The 20,933-nt window shown below is 47.1% G+C and overlaps 1 protein-coding gene across 3 annotated transcripts in view; it reads right to left on the bottom strand.

The window, feature by feature from the left end:
• The window catches only part of TCF7L2 (transcription factor 7 like 2), a 186,106-nt gene that overhangs the window by 3,970 nt on the left and 161,203 nt on the right, over positions 1 to 20,933 (bottom strand). Inside the window, exons 5-12 of one of the 3 annotated variants that reach the window (XM_029932598.1) lie at positions 19,652 to 19,754; positions 17,594 to 17,680; positions 12,211 to 12,351; positions 11,487 to 11,646; positions 11,032 to 11,139; positions 5,711 to 5,759; positions 5,076 to 5,126; positions 3,732 to 3,804 (exon numbers count right to left, since the gene is read on the bottom strand). In XM_029932598.1, coding sequence (XP_029788458.1) covers positions 3,732 to 3,804; positions 5,076 to 5,126; positions 5,711 to 5,759; positions 11,032 to 11,139; positions 11,487 to 11,646; positions 12,211 to 12,351; positions 17,594 to 17,680; positions 19,652 to 19,754 — 772 coding nt within the window. Of the gene's footprint in view, positions 1 to 3,031; positions 3,105 to 3,731; positions 3,805 to 5,075; positions 5,127 to 5,710; positions 5,760 to 11,031; positions 11,140 to 11,486; positions 11,647 to 12,210; positions 12,352 to 17,593; positions 17,681 to 19,651; positions 19,755 to 20,933 lie in introns of all 3 variants that reach the window. The other 2 variants (XM_029932599.1, XM_029932600.1) reach the window with 2 other exon arrangements.

Below are 20,933 nucleotides of genomic sequence, written 5' to 3'. Positions count from 1 at the left end.
GAGGAGGGAGGGCGGGACGGAACATGCTTGGCCTTCCCTGCCTCCCAGAGGCCGAGACCCACTGGGTGGAGGCCTCAGGGTCTACCCAATGCCCCACTGGGTGGAAAGGAACTCTAGGCGTGCGAGGGCAGCCCCCCTCACCTTCAGTTTGGAAAGGTTCCTTTTCTCCTCTGGGACAGATTGGAACAGACTGTGGGTTCTGCTCCCAGCCCAGAAACCGAGATAAAGTAATTAAGCCTCTCAGAGTTTTAAACCACCTTAGCCTGCAGATCAAAACATGCTTAAAAAACTAAGATGTCCATGCATTTTAAAAAATGGGAGAAGGGAGGGGTGGGGATGAGGGGCGGGGCATAAGCAAAGTGAGAGAGGACAAGGACAAGAGGGAGGGAGGAGGGGGAAGAGAAAAGGAGAAACAGGAAACGAGGGAGTGACGTCAAGCAGCATTCCATGCTATATTAGGGCAGAGTCAAAAGATGGGAAAGCAACTTGGTGGGCTCAAAACAGAATCTTGTTAAAATGTCCTCAAATGTCAAATAAAATTAGAAACCCTGTGTAGCGAGCAGAGTCCTGATTGGCTAGGAGCATTTCTGACGCTCTCCTCACCCTCCCGCCCTCCAGCTGACACGGAGGCTTACATCCAGGGGATGAGTGGAAGCATTTTGAACACGGGACATGAAGACTATGAAGGACAGCGAGACACTCCCTCTGACAGGTGGCCGAGCAAAAGGCAGCTGGAACACACACACACATTTCTGACGGGCCTGAAAGCACCTCATTTTGTGACTGCTTTTCTCTCTGGAAAGCACATTTTGCCCTACTGATTTAGCATCAAGTCCGATCCTGGCAAAGAGGGAAAGTTGAGAGGAACAGGGAACAGCCTCCCCCAGGCTGGCCCCAGCTCCAATCAAGGGGGTGGCCTTTCTAAATTCCACTTCTAGCTTCTCATGGAATTCTTCTGGAAGGGAGCTAAGGGTCCTTCCTTATCCTGTTTTGGAATTACATCCTTCAACCACCTACAATGCATCTGCTAATGCTTTTAGGGTCTGAAAAACATCCCCACCACAAGTGAAGTGGCCAGCAGGAAAGTTCTACCAGGGCCAAGCGGGGGGGGAAGAACACCGAGAAATGATGAGGGACCTTGACCTGCGTACAGACAGCTGGCCCCTCGGAGCTGCACTTTTGCAAATCGTGTTCATGATTTCTGTAAAAAGGCCAACGAAACTTCTGGCCTCTGAGGACGATGACCAGTCCCTGGCTTTAAACAAGGTGCAGGCTGTGACTGAGGAGGGGGTGTCCGTCTGGACCAATGCTAGCAATGGTAACTGTCAGCGGGCGGGGGGGAGATATGTCAAGTCTAACTTGAAGCAAGTGCTTTTGAAACAAAAAAAAAAGGGCTTTATAAACCACAACTCACCCCCCCTCCCCCGCAAAATCAAACAACACACCGTATCGTGAGGGGGGGCACAATGGCCTCAGCCATACATTTCTATGGCTCGTGGGAAGCCCTCTCCGGAGCTGGCCCTGCGAGGAGCTCATCCTTACCATGCCAGGGCGGCTCAGAACAGGATTCTGCAGCTAATTAGCTTCCTACTCGGCACAAATAAAATTCTGCCACAAACTCACTGCCTAGACAGGGTAAGCAGAGTCCCTGTCTTCCCTCGGTCGGCCTAATTAAATACCTAACTTTCTTCATCGACTTCATCACGAATCTCCTTTCTGTGGCCCAGAGAAGACCCCAGGACCATGTGGGAATGGTATCCGCCACGTCCTTGAACACTGCCATGTCTCAGAACGGACGCCTGCAGAATCCCTCTCAGGGCCTGGAATCCTCGCTCAGTGGGCAGAGGGTTGTCTGTGGGGCTCTCTCTCTCACTCTCTCAATAAAGATGCTCAGGGCCCTCTCTCCCCTACACGATTGGCCACCTCCAGGCCCTTTGCCAGTCCCTCGTAAGGCAAAGGAGGGGAAGAGACACGGGAGACTTGTGGGCATGCATGTTGATGGGATGGACGTCTGGTCTAATGTCTAAACACGGAACACACGGCAGAGGCATGGAGGAGAGGGACACGTGACAAGGAGGCACTACAGACAGGGAGGCGTGTTTGGGGAATTGAGATACCTACCATCATAATATTCCAAATTCAAAGACTGCTTGTATCAGAACAAAGAAACAACAAATTTAACCAAAGGTGGTCAGTAAAGGAAAGGAAATGAGACAGGAACGAGTTGGTAACCCTCCACCAAGAAGGAAGTACCTACACCTTCCCTGAAATTACAGGTTGGGTGAAAACCTGCAGGTGGAACACGGTGTTTAATTTGCACTCTTCTAGTTCATTTTGGAAGCAATATTCTCTCTCTCTCCCTCTCTCCCTCTCTAAATAGATCCAATATATTTTCATCCTGCAGGCTAGCAACGCTGCAGTACGGGACCACATGCCCATCGCCTGCAGCCTTCAGCTGGTGCACGCCGTTCAATGCCACGCTTCTTTTCAGCACTGTAAAACAATGTCAGCTAAGCTCCTCTGTACAGAGACACGTGGTTTTTAAACGTAAAAGAAAAACAAAACAAAACAAAACCAAAAAACGCCTGCCCCGGAGCCCTTCTCCAAGTGTCAGGACTCCCCAGTGCACGGGAATGCTACCGCTGCCAAGTGCGAGCTCATCTCAAACCTCCGGACGCGGCGGCTCTCTACGGTCAGTGCACGGGCCATGGGCCGGGCCAGTTCCAGGCTGCTGGCTTTCAAAGCGAAAGGGGGTAAGTGCCCGTCCTGGTCTGTTAAGGTTGCGGTCTCAGTCCTACCAGGGGTCCGGATAGGTTATTTGTAAGCACAAGGTGAGGGGAAAAGAGAAAGAGGAAGTGGGGAGAGGATACGGCATATAATTAGCAAGGAAATTTTGAAGAATGAGGATCATTAGTCACTGATGCCGGTGGGGAGGTAGATGGGAATGAGGTCAAAATATATTGACACGCTAAGGGATCAGAAGGACAGAATGCTTTGATTTTCCCAAAGGCCTTACGGTGGTAAAATATACCTGCACGGTTTGCACCATAAAGTCTGTCGGTCAAGCCCGAACAGTGCCCGACACTTCTTTGGAGTATTTGCATCTGTTAGCATAAGGTAAACACAAAAAAATACAACACAATGGTGGGTCAAGCTCGGTTGGATGTGTCATCTCTGCTATAGCAGTCTCCTCTAGCACCTCGGTTCTAGTTGATTATCTTTCCTCACCAAGGACATGAAAGGAAAAGACTTCTATGAGTCAAAAGAAAAAAAAACAAAACAAAACGATAAAACACACACACGGGAAAAAAAAACAACAACCGGAAACCAAAAAACAACAAGGAAAAATAAATAAAAATAGAGAGAGAAGGAGGGGAAAAGGTGACGTTGTTTGCTTCTACCGAGGCCAGGATTACGATGGAGGTCACTAGGCCCCGTCCTGGACTGTCATGAAGAGGGGGGTGGGCAGGCAACGGTCCCGGGGGGGGGGGGGCGCGCTGGGGTTGGCTGTCGCTGACCCGAGGAGGCACAAATGATGCTGTTTTACAGTGGCATTTTGGCTAGCAGCAGCGGGGAAGACAAGCACATCCCGCACAGAGCAGTGTCCCGCACCCTCATGTCTCCTAAGATCCACACACAGAGCTACAAAGCAACAGGCCAGAGAAGGGGGGAAAAGGACCGAATAGACCAGCTGCAAACCAGCACAGCGAATCTGGGAAATCTATACACACCTGCAAGGGCCGCACCAGTTATTCTGTTGATCAAGGCCAAAGCGCGCTCGGCATTTCTTAGGAGCGCTCAGGTCTGAATGAGTTCAAGAGAGAAGCGAGCAGAGGAGGACGTGGGAGAGAGAGAGAGAGGGAGAGAGAGAAGGGGGAAAGAGAGGGAGAGGGGGGAGAGAAAGATACACATAAGAAAAAAATAAAAATAAAAAAGGGAATAAATCAATGACCTGGTTACTAATTACAAAATATCGACTTTCGATTTTTAACTTTCTTTAATTAGAAGAAAAAAAAAAAGTAAAAATCACATTCTTAGTCAACTGGTGAAATTAGCTGTTGCAAATAAAGCTGCAGTATCCCTTCTTTAAGGACTGTCTCTCCGATTCATTTTGAGCGGATAAAGGGAAGTGAGGTACGGAAAAACTAAATTTTTAAATAATAGTTTTCCTCTTTTGGTTCTGCTTTCCTTTTTTTTTTTTTGTTCTAGCTCTCTCTCAATTTGTTTTTCTTAAAGAAGAAAATAAAGCGAAGGAGGGAATTAAGTTTGTCACATGCTTTTCTCTTCTCAGAGTACAACAGTTTAAAAGAAAAAAAAACTACAAATAAAAACAGAACAAAACGAAACAAAACAGAAAGAAATAAAGAAAGAAAAGGGTTGTGGTACTGGGATATTGCAGCTTTTGAAATGTTTTTTTTTTTTTTTTTAAACCGATTTTCGCTACTATTAGAAGAACAGATGAAGGTAAGGAGGCAGCGTGAATGAGCTGGTCAGGGTTAGTCAGAAGCTCATAGCAGTTTTTAAGCAGGTACAGTCGGTGAAATGCTAGTGGGTTTGCAAATTAGGAGCAGAGAAGCAAAAGGAAGAAAAAAACTAAAATAAAAAAAAGGCGAAGGAGAAAATAATCATACTGCGAATGCATGCTTGTGTGAGAAAACTTAGTGGGAGCAACGGAAAATGCCATTAGATTAAGGAGGTTTATTACTGAATTCCTTCCATTTTGGTTGGTTTTTTTTGTTTGTTTGTTTTGTTTTTGTTTTAACCAGTCTCTTTTAAAGAAATACTGCATATTCAATTTGCACAGTTAGTTCAACACTAAGTCACTGTCATCACTGCTTAAACAACTGTTATGGGAAAAATAAATAAATAAACAAAGCAAAAGTTAAATTAAATTAAAAAAAAAACAACAAAAGCAACTGAAAAAAAAATCTATCGAAACATACGAAACCGTGTAGATGGTCACTTTAAAGGATGTTCAAATGTCATACGTGTTTAATGTTAATAAAACTATCACGGCAAGAAAAATTAAAAAACAGTTTATCGACTATTTTAATGACTCAAAATGACATTAGCACCTGTAATCGGAGGAAGTGAAAGGCAAGGATTTAGGAAACATTCGCTGTGTTCTGAAAAAAAAGAACAAATTATACAAAGCCTTCAAAATTGTTGTTGTTTGTAAAAGCCTGGCCTTCTCCAAGGGGACCTTCTGAGATTGCCTATGCAGTATTTCTAATTTCTTCTAGAGAATGACAAACCTCCTTAATTTAAATTGGGTGCAATTTACCACTGTAAAGGCATGCATCAGAACATTCAGGAACAGCCCAGTTAATATCAAACACTCACACACACCCCTTCCTACCCCCGCGGCCCCTTCCTCATCCCTACACAGACACACACAAAATAAGCAGACTGCATCAATCCCGCATAGGCATGCCTACCTCCCTCCCGTTACAGGCTCTGCAGTTATTTAAAAACACATTCCACTAGAATTACAATGTGCTTTTCATGCAACAATGAATGTTACTAGCTTTAAAAGGGCAGTCATGAAGCAATTAATTAAAATGCATAAACAAAAAAGACTGGCTAAGATGGGTTCCCCCACAACGTCCTGGCCTTGAATCTCTCCTGCCTTCCCCCAGACAGAAACCTAACGTAAAAGAGTGGTCCTCATAGTACCGCTCCTTCCTCCTTCCTCCGCATTCTAACTTACCATTGGTCTCTCCCGGCTGCTTGTCCCTTTTCCTCTTCTTCTTCTTCCCCTGGATGGAGAGAGGAAACAAAAGCAATGATTTCAGGAAACAGATGGGAGAGGGCATCTGGGCCTACCCGGAAGGCAGGCAGGAAGAGGGGAGCACAGTGCTGTCTCTGTCTACACCTACAGCGCCCGGGAGTGTTTCTGACCCCCTAGAGGGACGCGCACACCCCACAGGGGAAGAGGAGGGCTCAGCAGAGGGTGAAGGAAAGACCTCTTTCCCCACTACCTATGTCCATCCTCAAACCTGACCCAGAGCATCCGACTCCATAGAAGGGGAGAAAAGGGTGGATTAAGGAAGATTCAGGGAGGTGTGGAGACACGGGGCTGGGGGTGGCCCAAGAGCCCACAGCCAAGGGAAAGAAGAAGGTGGAGATGGAAGTGTGGGCTAAGAAAGCCCCTTTGCCTGACACAAATCTCTTCCTTACTAGGGCCAAAGGATCCTCATACTCAATTTAAAAAAAAAAAAAAAAAAAAAAAAAAAAAAGAGCAGCTTTCACTGGGGCTTTACTAGTAATAACAGCTAACATTTACTGAGCACATACTATGTGTCAAGCATGATTCTAAATGTGCGCTGCATACTATGTTTCCCTCATGCTATCCTATACAACAGGCACTACTGCCACCCCAATTGTACTTCTTTGTAAATTTTAAAAATTTATTTATTTTTGAGAGAGAGCAAAAGAGAGATGGAGGTGGGGGGGGTGAGTGGGGAAGGGGCAGAGAGAGAGGGAGACACAGAATCTAAAGCAGGCTCCAGACTCCAAGCTGTCAGCACAGAGCCTGATGAGGGGCTGAACCCATAAACTGTGAGCTCATGACCTGAGTCAAAATCGGACGCTCTACCACCTGAGCCACCCAGGTGCCCCCCATTCCAATTTTATAGGTAAGGAAACAGGCACAGAGGGACCACGTGAATTTCCTGAGCTCACACAGCTAGCCAATGCTGGGGTCAGGGCGGGAACTTCAGGCAGTCTGGGTTCCACAGCCCTTACCTACGAGGCTGTGCTGCCTTCATATTTAACCCCTTGCCCTCTGGGGAAGGTTTCCCTTGATTACGGGGGATGAACTGCATGGGAACATTCACATTCTTCAACCTGTTCTCTTTACTGTCTGCTCGTGGCTGTGGCTGCGGAACGGAACAGGGAGGAATTATGTGGAGGCGACTACATCACTGCAGATCGGAAGCCAGTCCTCTCCCACCTCACTAGCAGCGGCTCTGTCTGTCGGGGTAGGATGCCTGGTACGTCTGAAATGTCGCCAGTAAAAAGGACCGGCCTACACTGCTACCTGTTTCAGAATATCTAAACAGTGCCTCTGCCCCAAAGTGCCCAAGGTGAGCTGACGGCAAGTCTGAAGACAAAATAAGAGTCACAGGTGGTAAAACTTGACAACCCAGAAGGTCCTAGAACCTCAGGGTGCAGACGCCATTGTTTTTGCTCCATCCAGGGACTTGGGGCCAAAGTGTCTCAGAGAAGGCCCCTCTTTTCTTTCAGGTATTGGGGCACGTACCACTTGGGAAGTTTGTCTTGCTCCGGAGTTTGAAACACTGTGACACATTTTATGTTCCTTGATAAGCAATTTAGAAAAAAGAAAGAAAAGAGGAGTTCACGGGGCCTTCTCATGAGCCTCGGCGGCCCATCTTCCCGTCGGGGCGTCTCCTAGTGTCACCTGGCTATCTTGGAAGAGGCAGGAGGGGCGAGTTTCAGTGTGGTTATGAGCCTGAAGTGGACACTAGGCACAGAAAACCACCGCAACTCCGGGTGGCGCTGGCACACACCCAGGGGCTCTCGGTCACCTCTTTACTACAGTGCTCACCCGTTTCCAATCTCCCACAGAATATTCTGAGAGGTGGCCGAAAGCTCCAGGCCCCGTGGGAAGCTGTCAGTTTGGGGTAGAGGACTGAGATGCTCATGACTGAGGAAAGGCTCATGTCAGCTAAAGGCTTCTAGATCACAGGCACTGTGTTTTCGTACGAAGGCAACACGACGAAGCATAGTAAATGCTATTAGCGAAGAGGACCATGTGCCTCAAGGGCGGCGGCCACCCCGTTATCTCCTTAAATGTAACAAAAGAAAAAGCCTAAATATGGGGGGAAGGGCAGGGAAGAAACTCAAGATGAGCAAATGGCTTAGGATTTATGCCCTTTACCTACTCTGGAAGAGCCACAAAGGAAGTGATGCTCTAACATACAATGCCAGGGCTTAGGGAGCCCTGTGGGGCCACACTGTTTCCTCGGGTGCCCCGGAACGCGCCAAGTCCCACAACCCCCATGCGACTCTTTTCTTCACTTCTGGTTTTGCTGATGGCTGATATAAAGCCTTCCATTCCCACTTTACTGGAAAAGCAAGAATGTGAAAAGAGGCTCAGGCAACTTTCCAGAAGGGCTTTTTGGACTTACAATGACCAGAATAATGTACAGAAAGTTCTATGTCAAGTCAGTTAAGAAAAACTCCCCAAGCCAACAAGTTTCAGTCAAATCCGTCAGTCAAACCCGTAACACTGACCCCTGTCCCACAGACTTTTCTGGGGCACAGAGGGGAGAGAGGAGGGAGATGTGCGTGTGTTCACACCCATGTGTAAGGAGCCATCGTTGACAGTACCCCATTCACAAAATAAAGCTCCTTCGGTCCCAAATCTAGATCTACCTTTAAACTTTCTCTCAAGTCTGGGATGCTTGGGAGGCTCAGTTGGTTAAGTGTTCGGCTCAGGTCACGATCTCACACTTTGTGACTTTGAGCTGAGCTGAGCTGACAGAGATTCTCTCTCTTCCTCTCTCTCTGCCCCTCCCCAACTTGAGCACGTGCGTGCGCTCGCTCTCTCAAAATACAAACAAAATGATTTTTTAATTAAACTTTCTCTCAAGTCCTATCAGATTCCCCTATTACACCAAACCTCTTCTGAATACGAAGCTGAGTGGAAGTCATTGGAAGTGCCTCTTGGACCTTCTAAAACCTAGAAAGCACTTCACAAAAAGCCCGGGGCAACACCTATCTGACTGATGCCCAGGCAGGCCAATGGCAGCATTCTTTGGAAGCTATACAAAGCTGGCCTTGCATCTTTGTGGAGATGTCCCTCCGCCCAACTCCAGGGGGCACCATGCACACAGACCAGAGTATAAATGGCACTCTGGAGAGGTGCGCAGTGCATGTCCTGCAAAGCTGTACCTGAAGGCCCTACCCTGACCCCAAATCTCTGTTGGGGATACGATGTTGATAGAGGAACAGAATTTCTCTCTGTGCCACCATTCTAGATCACTCAAAAAATTGGGTCTGTAGCAGGTAGAAGCTGGAGGTGAAATCTTAAGAGCCTGTGACCTGAAACCAGGAGAACAACTGTCCCCGAATGAGGTGGCTGCCCCTATGGAGCCTGCAGAGCCCTCCTGCTGCTTGGAAACCTCCAACTCGAGATCAGGGGGGGGTGAGCAGCAGCCTGTGAGCATTAATTTTCTCCTCCTCTTCCTTTCTGCTCCAGAACAAAGGCTTCCCCACGGCACACAGCTGAGGATAAATGTAAAGGGTCCCAAGCAGTTAAGACCTTGTGTGTGGCCATCTGTGAATGACAGGAGCCCTGACCATGGCCAATGTTCCAGTGAGAGGCACTGGCTCTAATTCCGGTTTCAATTCCCAGAAGGAACAGTCTTGTGCTGCAGTCAGCGGGGCTCAGAGGTAGGCGGGCGGGGCCAGCAGGGCTCAGAAGGGAAGTGGGCGGGGCCGACAGAGGTGGGCGGGGCCAGTCAAGCTCAGGGGGTGGGGGCAGTGATGAAGACAAGGGAATCAAGCCCAATAGTCTGTGTTCTCCACATCCCTTTATCTGCACATCGAAAGGTATGAGAAATAGCTAGAGCAAGCAGAAAACAGCCTCCGCTCGGGACCCACGTATTCACGCGGATGTCTGTGGCTTCCTGATGGCGGGTAAGTTTTGAGGAAAAAACGTGTCTGATTTGACTCGGAATCCCCACAATGCTGTTTGCACAGTTACGTTCACAACCAACACTTACTGATCTCAACCCACATACCGAGAACGTCTTCACCACGGACGTTGTCCGTGGGAGAGCTAGGTCAGGAGAGCTGACCAGCGAAAAGAAGGCACCGTGGCTACACGCCACTGACAAGAAACGGGAGGAGAAACCCACGGCTGGCATTCAGGCAAGTTTTGTCGTTCCCATCCCAAAGAGTAGATGGTTAAAGATCACGTTATAAAACCTAATGCCATGGAATAAACGTATCAGGTGAAATAAGAGACCTCTTACCCACTGAGGAGAGCCAGCCCAGAACGTTACTGGGGAAACTGCGGGACAAGAGATAACAGGGACAGGGGACAGAGGTCTCTGGAGGAGAGCCGTTTCTGACAGAATGGGAATCACGGGTATGACAACCCTGGTGATCAGCAGAAACAAAAATCCTACAGTGTTTTCTAAAACCCAAGAGGGGAAGGGGCGCCTGGGTGGCTCAGTCGGTTGAGCGACCGGCTAAGGGCTCAGTCATGATCTCACGGTTCGTGGGTTCGAGCCCCGCATCAGGCTCTGTGCTGACAGCTAGCTCAGAGCCTGGAGCCTGTCTTCGGATTCTGTGTCTCCCTCTCTCTCTGACCCTCCCCTGCTCACGCTCTCTCTCTCAAAAACTAATAAAGCATTAGAAAAAAATTAAAACCCAAGAAGGGAAATTGGGCCAATCCTGCAGGTGGCACAGAGCACAGCCCTTCCTCCTACCTTTCCTGGGCCCTGAGGCATTCCCCTGTCCCTCCAGAGGGTGACGGCCACGGGCTGCTTTCAGAGGTCCTCCCATCATGCTCCTCTCAGGACAAACTAGATTTTCAACCTGTGCTGCATCATGGCATAGGACAACTGTTTCCTTTGCCCCTCTTCAAGGTGAAGGGCATGTTGGAAGACCTGTGGGGAATTAAGCCCTCTCTCTCCACCCCTACCTCCTGGTCTTCCCTGTGAGGCCCCATGGGTAGTGAGAAGCACAGAAGCCCCGTTAGGAGTATCCTAGTGCTATGTCTCTTCAAGGGCAAGGAAGCGTGGACAGCCCCAAGTCACCCCGTGGGTCTCGAGCTGGAACAATGGGGTCACTGGCCTCTTCTCTCCTCCTCTAAGAGCGACGGCACATGGATGGCGCCCTACTGGAAGCCAAGACAAGAGCCCCGGGTCTGGTGCTCCGGCAAGATGCTCCCGGTCTCAAGAGTGGGCACACTGCAGGGTTCTGAGGCCCTATTCGAGTTGGCAGGAAGAACTCAACACAACTCTACGTCGAGTTCCGAGGAACAAGAACACCTACATAGTTATCCCGCGCGGACCAGCCGGGGTACAGCTGCATGTGAAGCTGTCGCTCCTTCCGGGCCAGCTCGTAGTATTTCGCTTGCTCTTCTCTGGACAGCGCGTGCCACTGCAGGGGACACAGAGGCGGGCAGAGACATGCAAAACATCACACACTACACTGTGACCGGAGGTGAACAACGGGTCTGAGCTGCAGGGAGCCAGCACTAACAGGAGCGTGGAGACAAAACCTCATTTGTCTTTGCTTTCCCTCCTTCACTTGCTCTCTCTCTCTGGGGCTGGGGACGGGGACGGTGGTGGGCGTTGCACACATCGTATGAATGTGGGTTTCTGGTCCTGACTCCATGAAGACCACTGAAGGAGTCAGAAGGTAACTGAAGGGACAGGGACACTGTCATGCCACCCACAGCGCCCCAGTCCATTCTTTCCCCTCTGCCCCGTGAGGGAGCCACCTACCCTTCGCCCCAGGATCTGGTTGATGGCTGCGCTTTCTTTCAACGTGCACTCGGCCACAACCTTTGCCCTCATTTCCTTCATATACAACATGAACGCGTTAAGAGGTTTCTTTATGTGGGGCTTCTTCTTTTCTTCTTCCTTTTTGGAGTCCTGATGCTTTCTGGATATAGACAGAATAGACAGACACAACCCAATAAACAATCGCAAGGTCCAACTTCCTCCATAGCAGCAGAGAACCCATCTCCCTAAATGCTCGACGCCCAAGCCCAGCAGTTCTGAACGAGAAGCACGCTTCCACTTTCGGTCTTCTCCACCCTGGAAAACGGAACGAAAACATCCTAGCAAGGGTGTGGGGGAAGAGAGAGATTTCATAATTACTTCCTCAAGTGTCTCAGACACGCAACTTTCCCAAGCTAGAGGGGAAAGCACAGTGTGGCCAATTTGTTCTTGACCGGTGTCCGTCCTGCCCATGGGACAGACCTCCAAACGATCAGTCGTGGGTTAGGGACAGGGACATGGTTGCAAATCCCAGTCCGTCCAAGCACACAAGGATACCCACATTGTTACCGATCATGACCTCCACGCTCCATCAGAGTCCAGAGCCCACCCAAGACAGGTGTTTGCTACAGGCACACGCCCCATGGCCAACCACGGGCAAGGCCACCAACCAGAAGCCACCGCATCGACAAAGGATGAGCGGGACCGAAAGAGCAACAACACTCACGAGCTATGGAGTGAGCCGACGTCACTCTGGGAGGATTCCTGTTTGACCGTTGGCGTTACTATGGCCGGGTGGGGGATGCCCGTCGTGTGGAGAGTGTGATGTGGTGGGACCATATGGGGAGGGAACCTGGAAGACAGGAAGCTGTGTAAATCGTCAGAATCAAAATGAATGAATGGGGAGGGATGTGTACACATAATTAAAAAAAAAAAAGCCTAGCACGTAACACTCACATGAAAGCAACCCAAGGCATATGAAACCTGTCAGCATTAATTAGTGATAAATTAAACATAATGATTCTCATAATGTCATTAAAGCCAATCTTCCCCTTCATTATTGCTACTGACAAGAGACATTATGATTTTTAACATCTTTAGCGAAAGACAAATATAACGGATGTACTTGGGCGGAAAAGTGGGCTTAGGCTACCTGCTGGAAATCACACGTCCACTTGTTTTGTGAGGCATTATTAGTGGCATCTAAGAAGACAATTTCCTAAGTCCTAATCAGCTCTAGAATGAAAGGTGAAATCTATTGTTGCATATTGACAGCTAAATAAAATATTAATGAGGTTGAAGTATACACACATTTTGACAATGCCACACAGGCCTCATTAGGGCCTCATTCTGTTGATGGAGTGCGATAAAATTTTTATTTTTCTTTTGCCAACGTGCCCCCATCATTTTGACAGGAATGAGAGAAAGTGAGGCAGAGAGACGGGGAAAATCCATATATTCCCATCTGGTTCTCATCATAAGTCACAGACGTTTTAAATAAGCTTATATCCTCTTAGGGACAAATGCAAAAAAAAAAAAAAATCTGTATTTTATACACGCACACAAATGAAGTTTTGAATTCTGATTTGTATACCCTTTCCTGCTCTAAAATTCTAGGATTCCTAAGTTACTTTTACTTTAATAGACTGCCCGTGCATTCAAAAGCCTTCTAAACGACTATCAAAGTTGTAAATGTATGAGTAAAGGTTGTTTTCTCTCTAAAACGGTCCATTTTTAAGAAAGTTCTTTGAAATCCCTGTTAGGCCCTGAATTGGCATTTCTCTACAGTACAGACTAGCCAGTACAAAAAGATAATTTTAAAACGCTCGTCTTGGCCCATCTGTGAACTAACAACTGGATTTGACAAATAGCTTTCATGTTTTCTGATATGCGTAGGGTAGAAGAACCATCCTTTTTAAAAGAATAATACCACAGGAAATAGAAGGGTGAGGGGCAGGAAGGACAGACCCTTGAATGAAAACAAAATGGCTGCCTCCAGGCTTCAACCTGGACAGATTATGCAAATGAGCAGGGAGGCGAGGTCCAGGTGGAGAACCCAGGTCAAGCCGTGTTGATGCTTTCTTAATAAATCCAAGCCAGAGCAGTCCACGAACCATCCGGAGAATGAAGACCTGCTCTGCAGGCGGCCAATTCAGGTGCAGCTGAGAGTGCTAATAAGGGTTTATCTAGATGGGGGTTTCAAGAGGATCCTATATTTACAAGGTTCTTTTCATATGTGGACTGCAGATGAAAAACACTTCCAGTTAATCCAAATAATGCAGCAAACGTTAATTTGCAAAAGGGTAAAAAAAAATTACAGTACTAACTGTACTGATCCGCATAGATCAACAGAGAAAATACCAAGGAATGATGGAGATTTTTGAAGGGGCCTGGAATCACGGTGGACATCTGACTCAGCAATTCCATCCTGATGCGGCCCTCTCCTGCCACTGCCTTTCTGCATTTAAACCAGTATCGGAGTTTGGGAACAATGACATGATTTTTTAATAAGAACCATGTGGATCCTTTAGGGTAGGAAAAAAGGAAAGTAAAAAAAAGAAAAACTCAGAGAGAGAGAGGAAAAATAACAAAAACCCCAAATAATCTCCATTCCCTTTCTGTGAAAAAATGAAAAGCAAACCCTCGGGAGGCACTTGGGCTCCCATGTTACACCCTGTTCCTTCCCACTGCGCGAGGGCCTCTGAGGAAACATAAGCTAAGAACATGTGTTCTTGGAAGCCCTTGGGTGAAGTGGTGGGTGGGGTGGCAGCTTTTACTGTGAATTTTAAAGGCTTGACATTCCTCAAATACATATGTTCTCTTCTTGCTGAATGAGAATATGTGTACAGACATGAGAGAGAGAGCAAGAGCGAGAGAAGGGGGAGAGACAGAGAAGGGGAGAGGGTGGGGAGAGAGAGAAAGTGAGAGAGAAGGAGGAGAGAGAGGGAGAGAGAGAAAAATAGTGTTTGTGTGTGTGAGCACGCACGTGCGTCCACACAAACACCGCAGGCAGATACCACAGTTCGAGCACATTCTGGGGTCGGACGAGATTTCCGGTGCAGCCGTGGGGAACGAACGCATCCAAGCTCACATGCCTACACACATAATCATAGATCTGAAAAATGCATAGCGGAGAAGGAAACGGGGCGGTGGGAGGGGGGCGATCTATATGCATACCTTTGCTTAAGAAATTCCTTTCTGCAGACAACTATTTCATGAAATGCAATAAACACCCTAAAAATTCTAAGCAGCTCATTATATACCCCCGTCTGCTTTTATGGCTCCAAGCCAGAATATAATGATGAACCTTAACTTGTTAAGGACAACTAATTTTTGTTTCTGGCTGTCTCAGGGGCTCCTCTCTTGCTCGCGCTCACTTCACTTCACTGCTGACACGTTTCTGTTAACTGGATGTCATCTGCCGGCCTTGATTTTATGCACAAGCAGTGGGATGCATTTTCCTGTGCAACAATCCTGCTTTGAGTTGCATTAGGTTTGTCATTATTCTCTCATTTTCCCCCTTGCACTTGTAACATTTCATCTCTTCCTGCCTTATTTTTTGTGAGCCACGGTGCACCCACATTATGGTTTATACATGATCTCTCTCCCTTTGAAGCCGGCAGATTTCAGAGCCCGCTCTCGTCAGGAGAAGAGCCTTGCACCAATTTAGCAGGCTGAGGGCCCGGAGCTCCAACATCTCAATCTAAAGGGGGTCACAGGGTGGCACAAGTGAGTGTCAGCAAGAGCTGTTTAATTGCCAATCTAGGCTTCTCCATGGTGTTTAAAGTATAATGACCCATCACTTAATTCTGAGAAGTCCTGGCCCCGCTGCTGAATAGAATGAATATCAAAGGGTGTTCTGGAACAGGGCAAGCTGCCTACGTTTCCTATAACTGCCATAAGTATAATAGACCTATACTTCTGTCGCCCCATTACCACAATAATGTATTTAATTTGCTGTATACGCTTTTTAACTAGCTACCTTTCATAAGGCCTACCTGGGGAATCGGAGGCCTCCCCCTGCACCTTGAGCCCCTAACCTTTCCTCCCACTGTTCCCTTCCTTTCCTCCACCCCCCTGCCCACCTCTAAATCATCGACTAACCTCCTAATGATAATTCAATCGATAAGCTTAACCCCAATCCCTATCCTCCGATTATTTCACCGCTTTTTAACCTCTAGAACGCCCCGAATAAACAAACATGAAAAACAATCGGGTGCATGGTGTAAACGCTGGCTCACCGGGAAGACGGGCTGTGGACCAGGGGCCGCTCGGAAGCAGCTCTCCTCCCTGTCCGTTCCCACGCTTTGTGCAAGGTTGGGGTGACATTATTTAATGAATATAACCTTCCTCCTCTCGCCGGAGAAGAGAACACACAAGCATTTGCCCGCCTAACCAATACTGGGGTAGATTTTGAAACGGAGGTCCTTTATCACACAAGGGAAGCGAATCTCTAAAATTACGTGATCTCCCTGGCGTAATGACACATGTTAGGTGGGCCACAGACTGTTTTTCTTACACGAAAGTGATCCTTACTCTTTCCCCCCGCTGAAATCACGGTTTTGGAAGCAGGAAAAGGGGCTGGCTTGTCCCGTCCTGTCACTCCAACCCCTTCCTCTGGACTTGGGTTCCCAAGCTGACTCCAGAGACTGGGGGCAGATGCTAGGGACAGGATCCTTGCCGTGTAATGCATGCTAATTTAATTAAGGGCCATCATCAAAATGGATTACTTGTTGCAGCCCATCAGGAAAGTCTAAACCTCCACCGATTTAATTAACTTGACTGAAAATCAGATGAACAGAAAATAAAACTATCATTAGGAGCAATTAGTGACTACTTAAACATACTGCTGCCAACCAGTTTGTAAATAAACTAGCACTCACTGAAAAATTAGCCAGAATTAATTAGAGGGAGGAAAAGGAGAAGAGGGGATCAGAAAGACAGAGGATGCACATAGGTGGGTATATGTGTGTGCGTTACATACACACCGCCAGCCTTCAAGAGGTATGAAGGTGCGCATGGGTGCGCACACACACGACTTTTTTTTAACAGAAGAATCCACCACTTATATCCAAGTAAAAACAGCAAAACATCTACAAAGTATGAGATGTCAGTCAGCATGGAGGTTGTCAGCCACAGTATTTGAATGAGAAGTTGAAGGTGCGCTCCTCTTACGGAGAGTAAACATCGTCACGTCCTTTGTCAGGGCACAGGGATTATTTGCTGGTTATTTGATGGGTTCTTTTCAAAGTCTTGTTCTGCACAGGCACAATTTTTATTTTTTTTAACTTTCCAAAATTTAGAGCTGCACAGGCCACTGTGGTAGCCACCAGCCACATGTGGCTTTTGAGTACTTGAAACGTGGCAGGTCCAAATTGAGATGGGCTGTTCAGTGTAAACTACCTATCAGATTTCAAAAATGAAGTACAAACCAGAATGTAACCTCTTGTTAATAGTTGCTTTACAGTGATCACGTGTCAAAATGATAATATTTTGACAACATCAGGTTGAATAAAATACATCATTAAAAAGAATTTCATCTGTTTTTTTCTCCCCCACCTTTAACCTTTTACAAATGGTGGCTACTAAAATCTTAAAATTCCATATGGGACTCACTTTATGAGTGTACGTGACAATGCTGCTTTAGAGATGGCCGTGGTTGGGCAGGGGGTGTCCCTGCTTGGGGACAGCGAAGAGTCTGGATTTTGAAAAGGCCATACCCTTCCTCAAACTGTCTTTTGCATAATAATAAAATTACCCTTACCCTTCCCTTTCTTATCCAGTATAGGGCAACAGAAAAACAACATTTTAAGAAGTTTCACCAGGTCCTAACGACTTCTTCCTGCCTTCTTCAATTCTTAAGAAAAAAAAAAATACTGCTCAATTGATGGATTCCAAGATTCGACCTCAAAACTTCAACATCACCTACCTTTCAAGTTCAGATTAATTTTTCAGGATTTTCTAGGAATAAAGCCTAATGCCCTTTTGGCTTAACACCATTAGAACTACATGAAGGAGCCGCCCCTGGATGGCCTGGTAGCTCGCTAGAGAACTTTCTGAGAAGTCACCCATGGCTGACTTGGCCGGAGGCGCTGGTTCTTGGAACTCACCTGGACATGGAAGCGTTGACAGTCAGAGCTGTGGGGTAGGGGTGACGGAATCCTCCTGTCGTGATTGGGTACACTGGCTGACCTTGCCTATAAAGAGGGGGGCACAAAGTAAGAGAGTGCAAACGAGGGTGGGGGTGGGGAAAAGAAAAAGAAGAAAAAGGGAAAGTTCTCTCTGCACAGTAAGCTTTATTCTCATTTGATCAGAACAAAAATCTTGGGGATTGTACAGGAAGGATCAAAGGGAAGAAACACAGAACAATTTGAATGCCATAAATCTGATAGGAATGGCTAATTAAATTTTATAACCTCTGCTTATGTCAATAGAGACCCTCTCCCCAAGCTGAAACTAGGTGTTTTGTTGTAATAATTAAAGGCGAAGTCTCGCTTGCTTTAATGGAGCCATCACACTAATTGAGGGCTACACATCCAAAGGAAAACAATAATGAATGTAAATTTATACCAAAATAAAGTACAGTGAATCAAAGGACTTCAGTTGCGCTTTGGGCCTCTTTCGGTATTTAGATCTCGGTGAGAAAACATTAAATTAACAGAGCTTAATTTGTAGCCTTTTGTCAAATTAACAAGTGTTGACAAGAGTTACCGGGGGGAGAGTCCCCAAGAAGAATTGTGGGTAACCAATAGACAATCACACTTCATTACAATAATTAAAAAATACAGCAACATGCAAAATAGCATCCTCATGAAAGACACACAACTTTTTCTGACAGAGGGTTGTCTGAGTTGGCTATTCCTTTTTATCTAGCCTTCAAATATCTCCCCATCAGCTGAACGGGGCAGCTGATGACAGAGAACTACGGGACACGAGCTCACGGCCATGTGTACTCTACCAAACAAAATGAAGGAGAAACCAGAAGCACAGCCACAGTCGGTATTTTGTACGGCTACTGCCTAATACAAGCTGTTGTTCACACAGCAGGGCAGAGTCTGTTCAACTAGAGAAATAAGGGTAGACCTGGGGCAGGGTGGGGTGGGAGGGAACTCTCCAGAATTCTGGAAGATAACAGAAAAAAGAGTGTCTTTCCCAAGACCCAAAGTTCAGAGTTTTACCAGGAGGTATTCCTGTTAAGAAAAATTGTCCTTGTTTTCTAGAGTAGAGATCACCGATAACCATGGAGAAAGACACACACAAAAACACAATCACGAGACAGATATTAACATGCACACACACACACACACACACGCACAGTATGCTTATACATTAAAAGCCTTACTACTCTGGCTGGGAAACCCGTTTTTTAAGTTGTCTAAGGAAGGTTAATGGATGGTGCTATAAAAGCAAGATTGGATGATAGGAAGACAAATCGTAAAAGGCAGTTTGATGACCTGCCCGCTGCCAGGAACCCCAGCTGACACTCAGGAAGGCCACACATGGTGGAGGAGGGGATTCCAGAAGCCCCACCCCCGCCCCTCATAATGAGGTGGACCAGGAACCCCAGGGAGATGCTGGTTGAATACTGGAGCTTCTCAAGAGACAGACCCTTCCACTCTTGTTGCCAGCCTGGGGAGTAATGGTCGGGATGGGATTGGGGGTTTAGGGGTTAGGGGCTTCTGAAAGGATAACCCCTCTCCTCACCCCTGGATTGCAAAATCACACCATGCCCGTTCCCATTCTCCCGCCGCCACAAACCAATGACAGGACTCCACCTCAGGCTACCACCAGCAGAAGTGCCATGATCAGCTTCCTTCAATCGTAGCCCTCAGAGCCTTCTGCAATTCCCCAAGCATCTTAAGGGCACCTTTGTTCACAGAGAGAAACCTAGAGTCTTTGGGGACTGTGGGTTCAGAATGGTAAGTATCAATGACTTCTCTCCTACATAAGCCATCTGAATGGCTACTAACTCGCCTGCTTCCCCAGAGGGCACCTCAAGGAGCATCTTCACCACCACCCCCTCCCCCACACGGCCCTCCCTCACCAACTCCTGTCTTCTGACACACACGTGTGCGCATGCACACACACACACACACAAACACACAGAATAAATAATAAGCATGCCCATGTAAGAAACAAAAAGGGAATTAAAAAATGGAACTCCTTACTGTGGTACTAACCATCCTAGCGGATGGGGGATTTGTCCTACGGTGCCCGGCGATAGTGGGTAATACGGAGATATGTCTGGAGGGTGCGGAGGCCGTGGGATTCCTGAGAGAAGAAGCAGCATTTTAGGTACAAAGTTGGAGAGAAGGAAAAAGAAACTGTCAGGGGACAGGATCAGGGAGGGGATGACGGAGACATCTCTTCTGTAATGCTAGCGTGAGTCTTTTCATGGTTATGATTGTTAAGAGTTGTGGGTAAGTTTCATTCGTTATCTCTCCCCGCCCTACCTTGAAAAGTCTGTTTATTTCATTCTAGATGGAGGGGTACACTAGGAAATGCAGACTCAGAAAATGCCATCATGGGTATTTCTGCCTTATGTGATCAGTGTTGATGACTGAAACTAAGAAAAAAAAAAAACTGAAAGGCTTGGCGCATAGTAGGTGATCAAGTCATAAATTCTCTTTGCTCTCCCAACTTGTGCCTCCGCTCCTTTTAATTCTAATGACCTGCCTGCATGAGAGTCACCTCCCCCCACCCCAGGTTTCTAATACACTTTGTAAGTTACAGCTTTTGGAAGGGTCACTCTTTTCTTCCTTCAAAAAAGTTAACTCTTCTAGAATGCCTCCAACCTCAGCTCTGAAGATGAGTTGTGGGAGAAACTCACCACAAGCCATGGCCTCTTTTCCAGGGTGTTATCTGAACCGAACAGACCAGCGGATGCTGGAGGAGGCCTTGCAGACTCGACTCTAGAACCGGATTCTCTCCAGGGCAGAGGTACCTGGGAGCATCGGCCCTACCTGACCAGGTGTGCTGCTCACAAGCGCTCACATTGCCGGAGAGGCACACCGGAGCTCGTTCCAAAGGTCCGTGCCCCATTGCACGCTTACATACCCTGCAGGTGCATGTCCTGCAATCAACTCTGGGAAACGCTAGAGCGCTAGGAGCAATTCCGACGCGGAGGAACTGCTCTGTGCAGCAGAAGTGGGAAGAAAACGAGCAATACTACAGAATTAATGCAGTATTGAAGGTAGTAAGCTGCATGTCTGTAGATGAAAATTGTTCCATTTAAAAAAAAAACTCATTTAGGAAGCTTTTAATCTGTAAGTTAAGTCTCCCTGGGTGACACTTTCATGCAGACATTGCTTTCTCTCTATTACAAAAACCAAACAGATTAGCTGGTCTTGGACCCTACACCAAGCCATTTGCACACTTGAAAGAATGTTCGCAGAGGAAAAGTAAACAGTCTGCAGACGTTAATCATATGTTTTACGATAACCATTTAAA

Source organism: Suricata suricatta, chromosome 2 (genome assembly GCF_006229205.1).
Source record: "Suricata suricatta isolate VVHF042 chromosome 2, meerkat_22Aug2017_6uvM2_HiC, whole genome shotgun sequence".
Taxonomy (NCBI): Eukaryota; Metazoa; Chordata; class Mammalia; order Carnivora; family Herpestidae; genus Suricata; species Suricata suricatta.
Note: the sequence above shows the minus strand (reverse complement) of the source record. Positions and strands in the feature narration are given on the sequence as shown.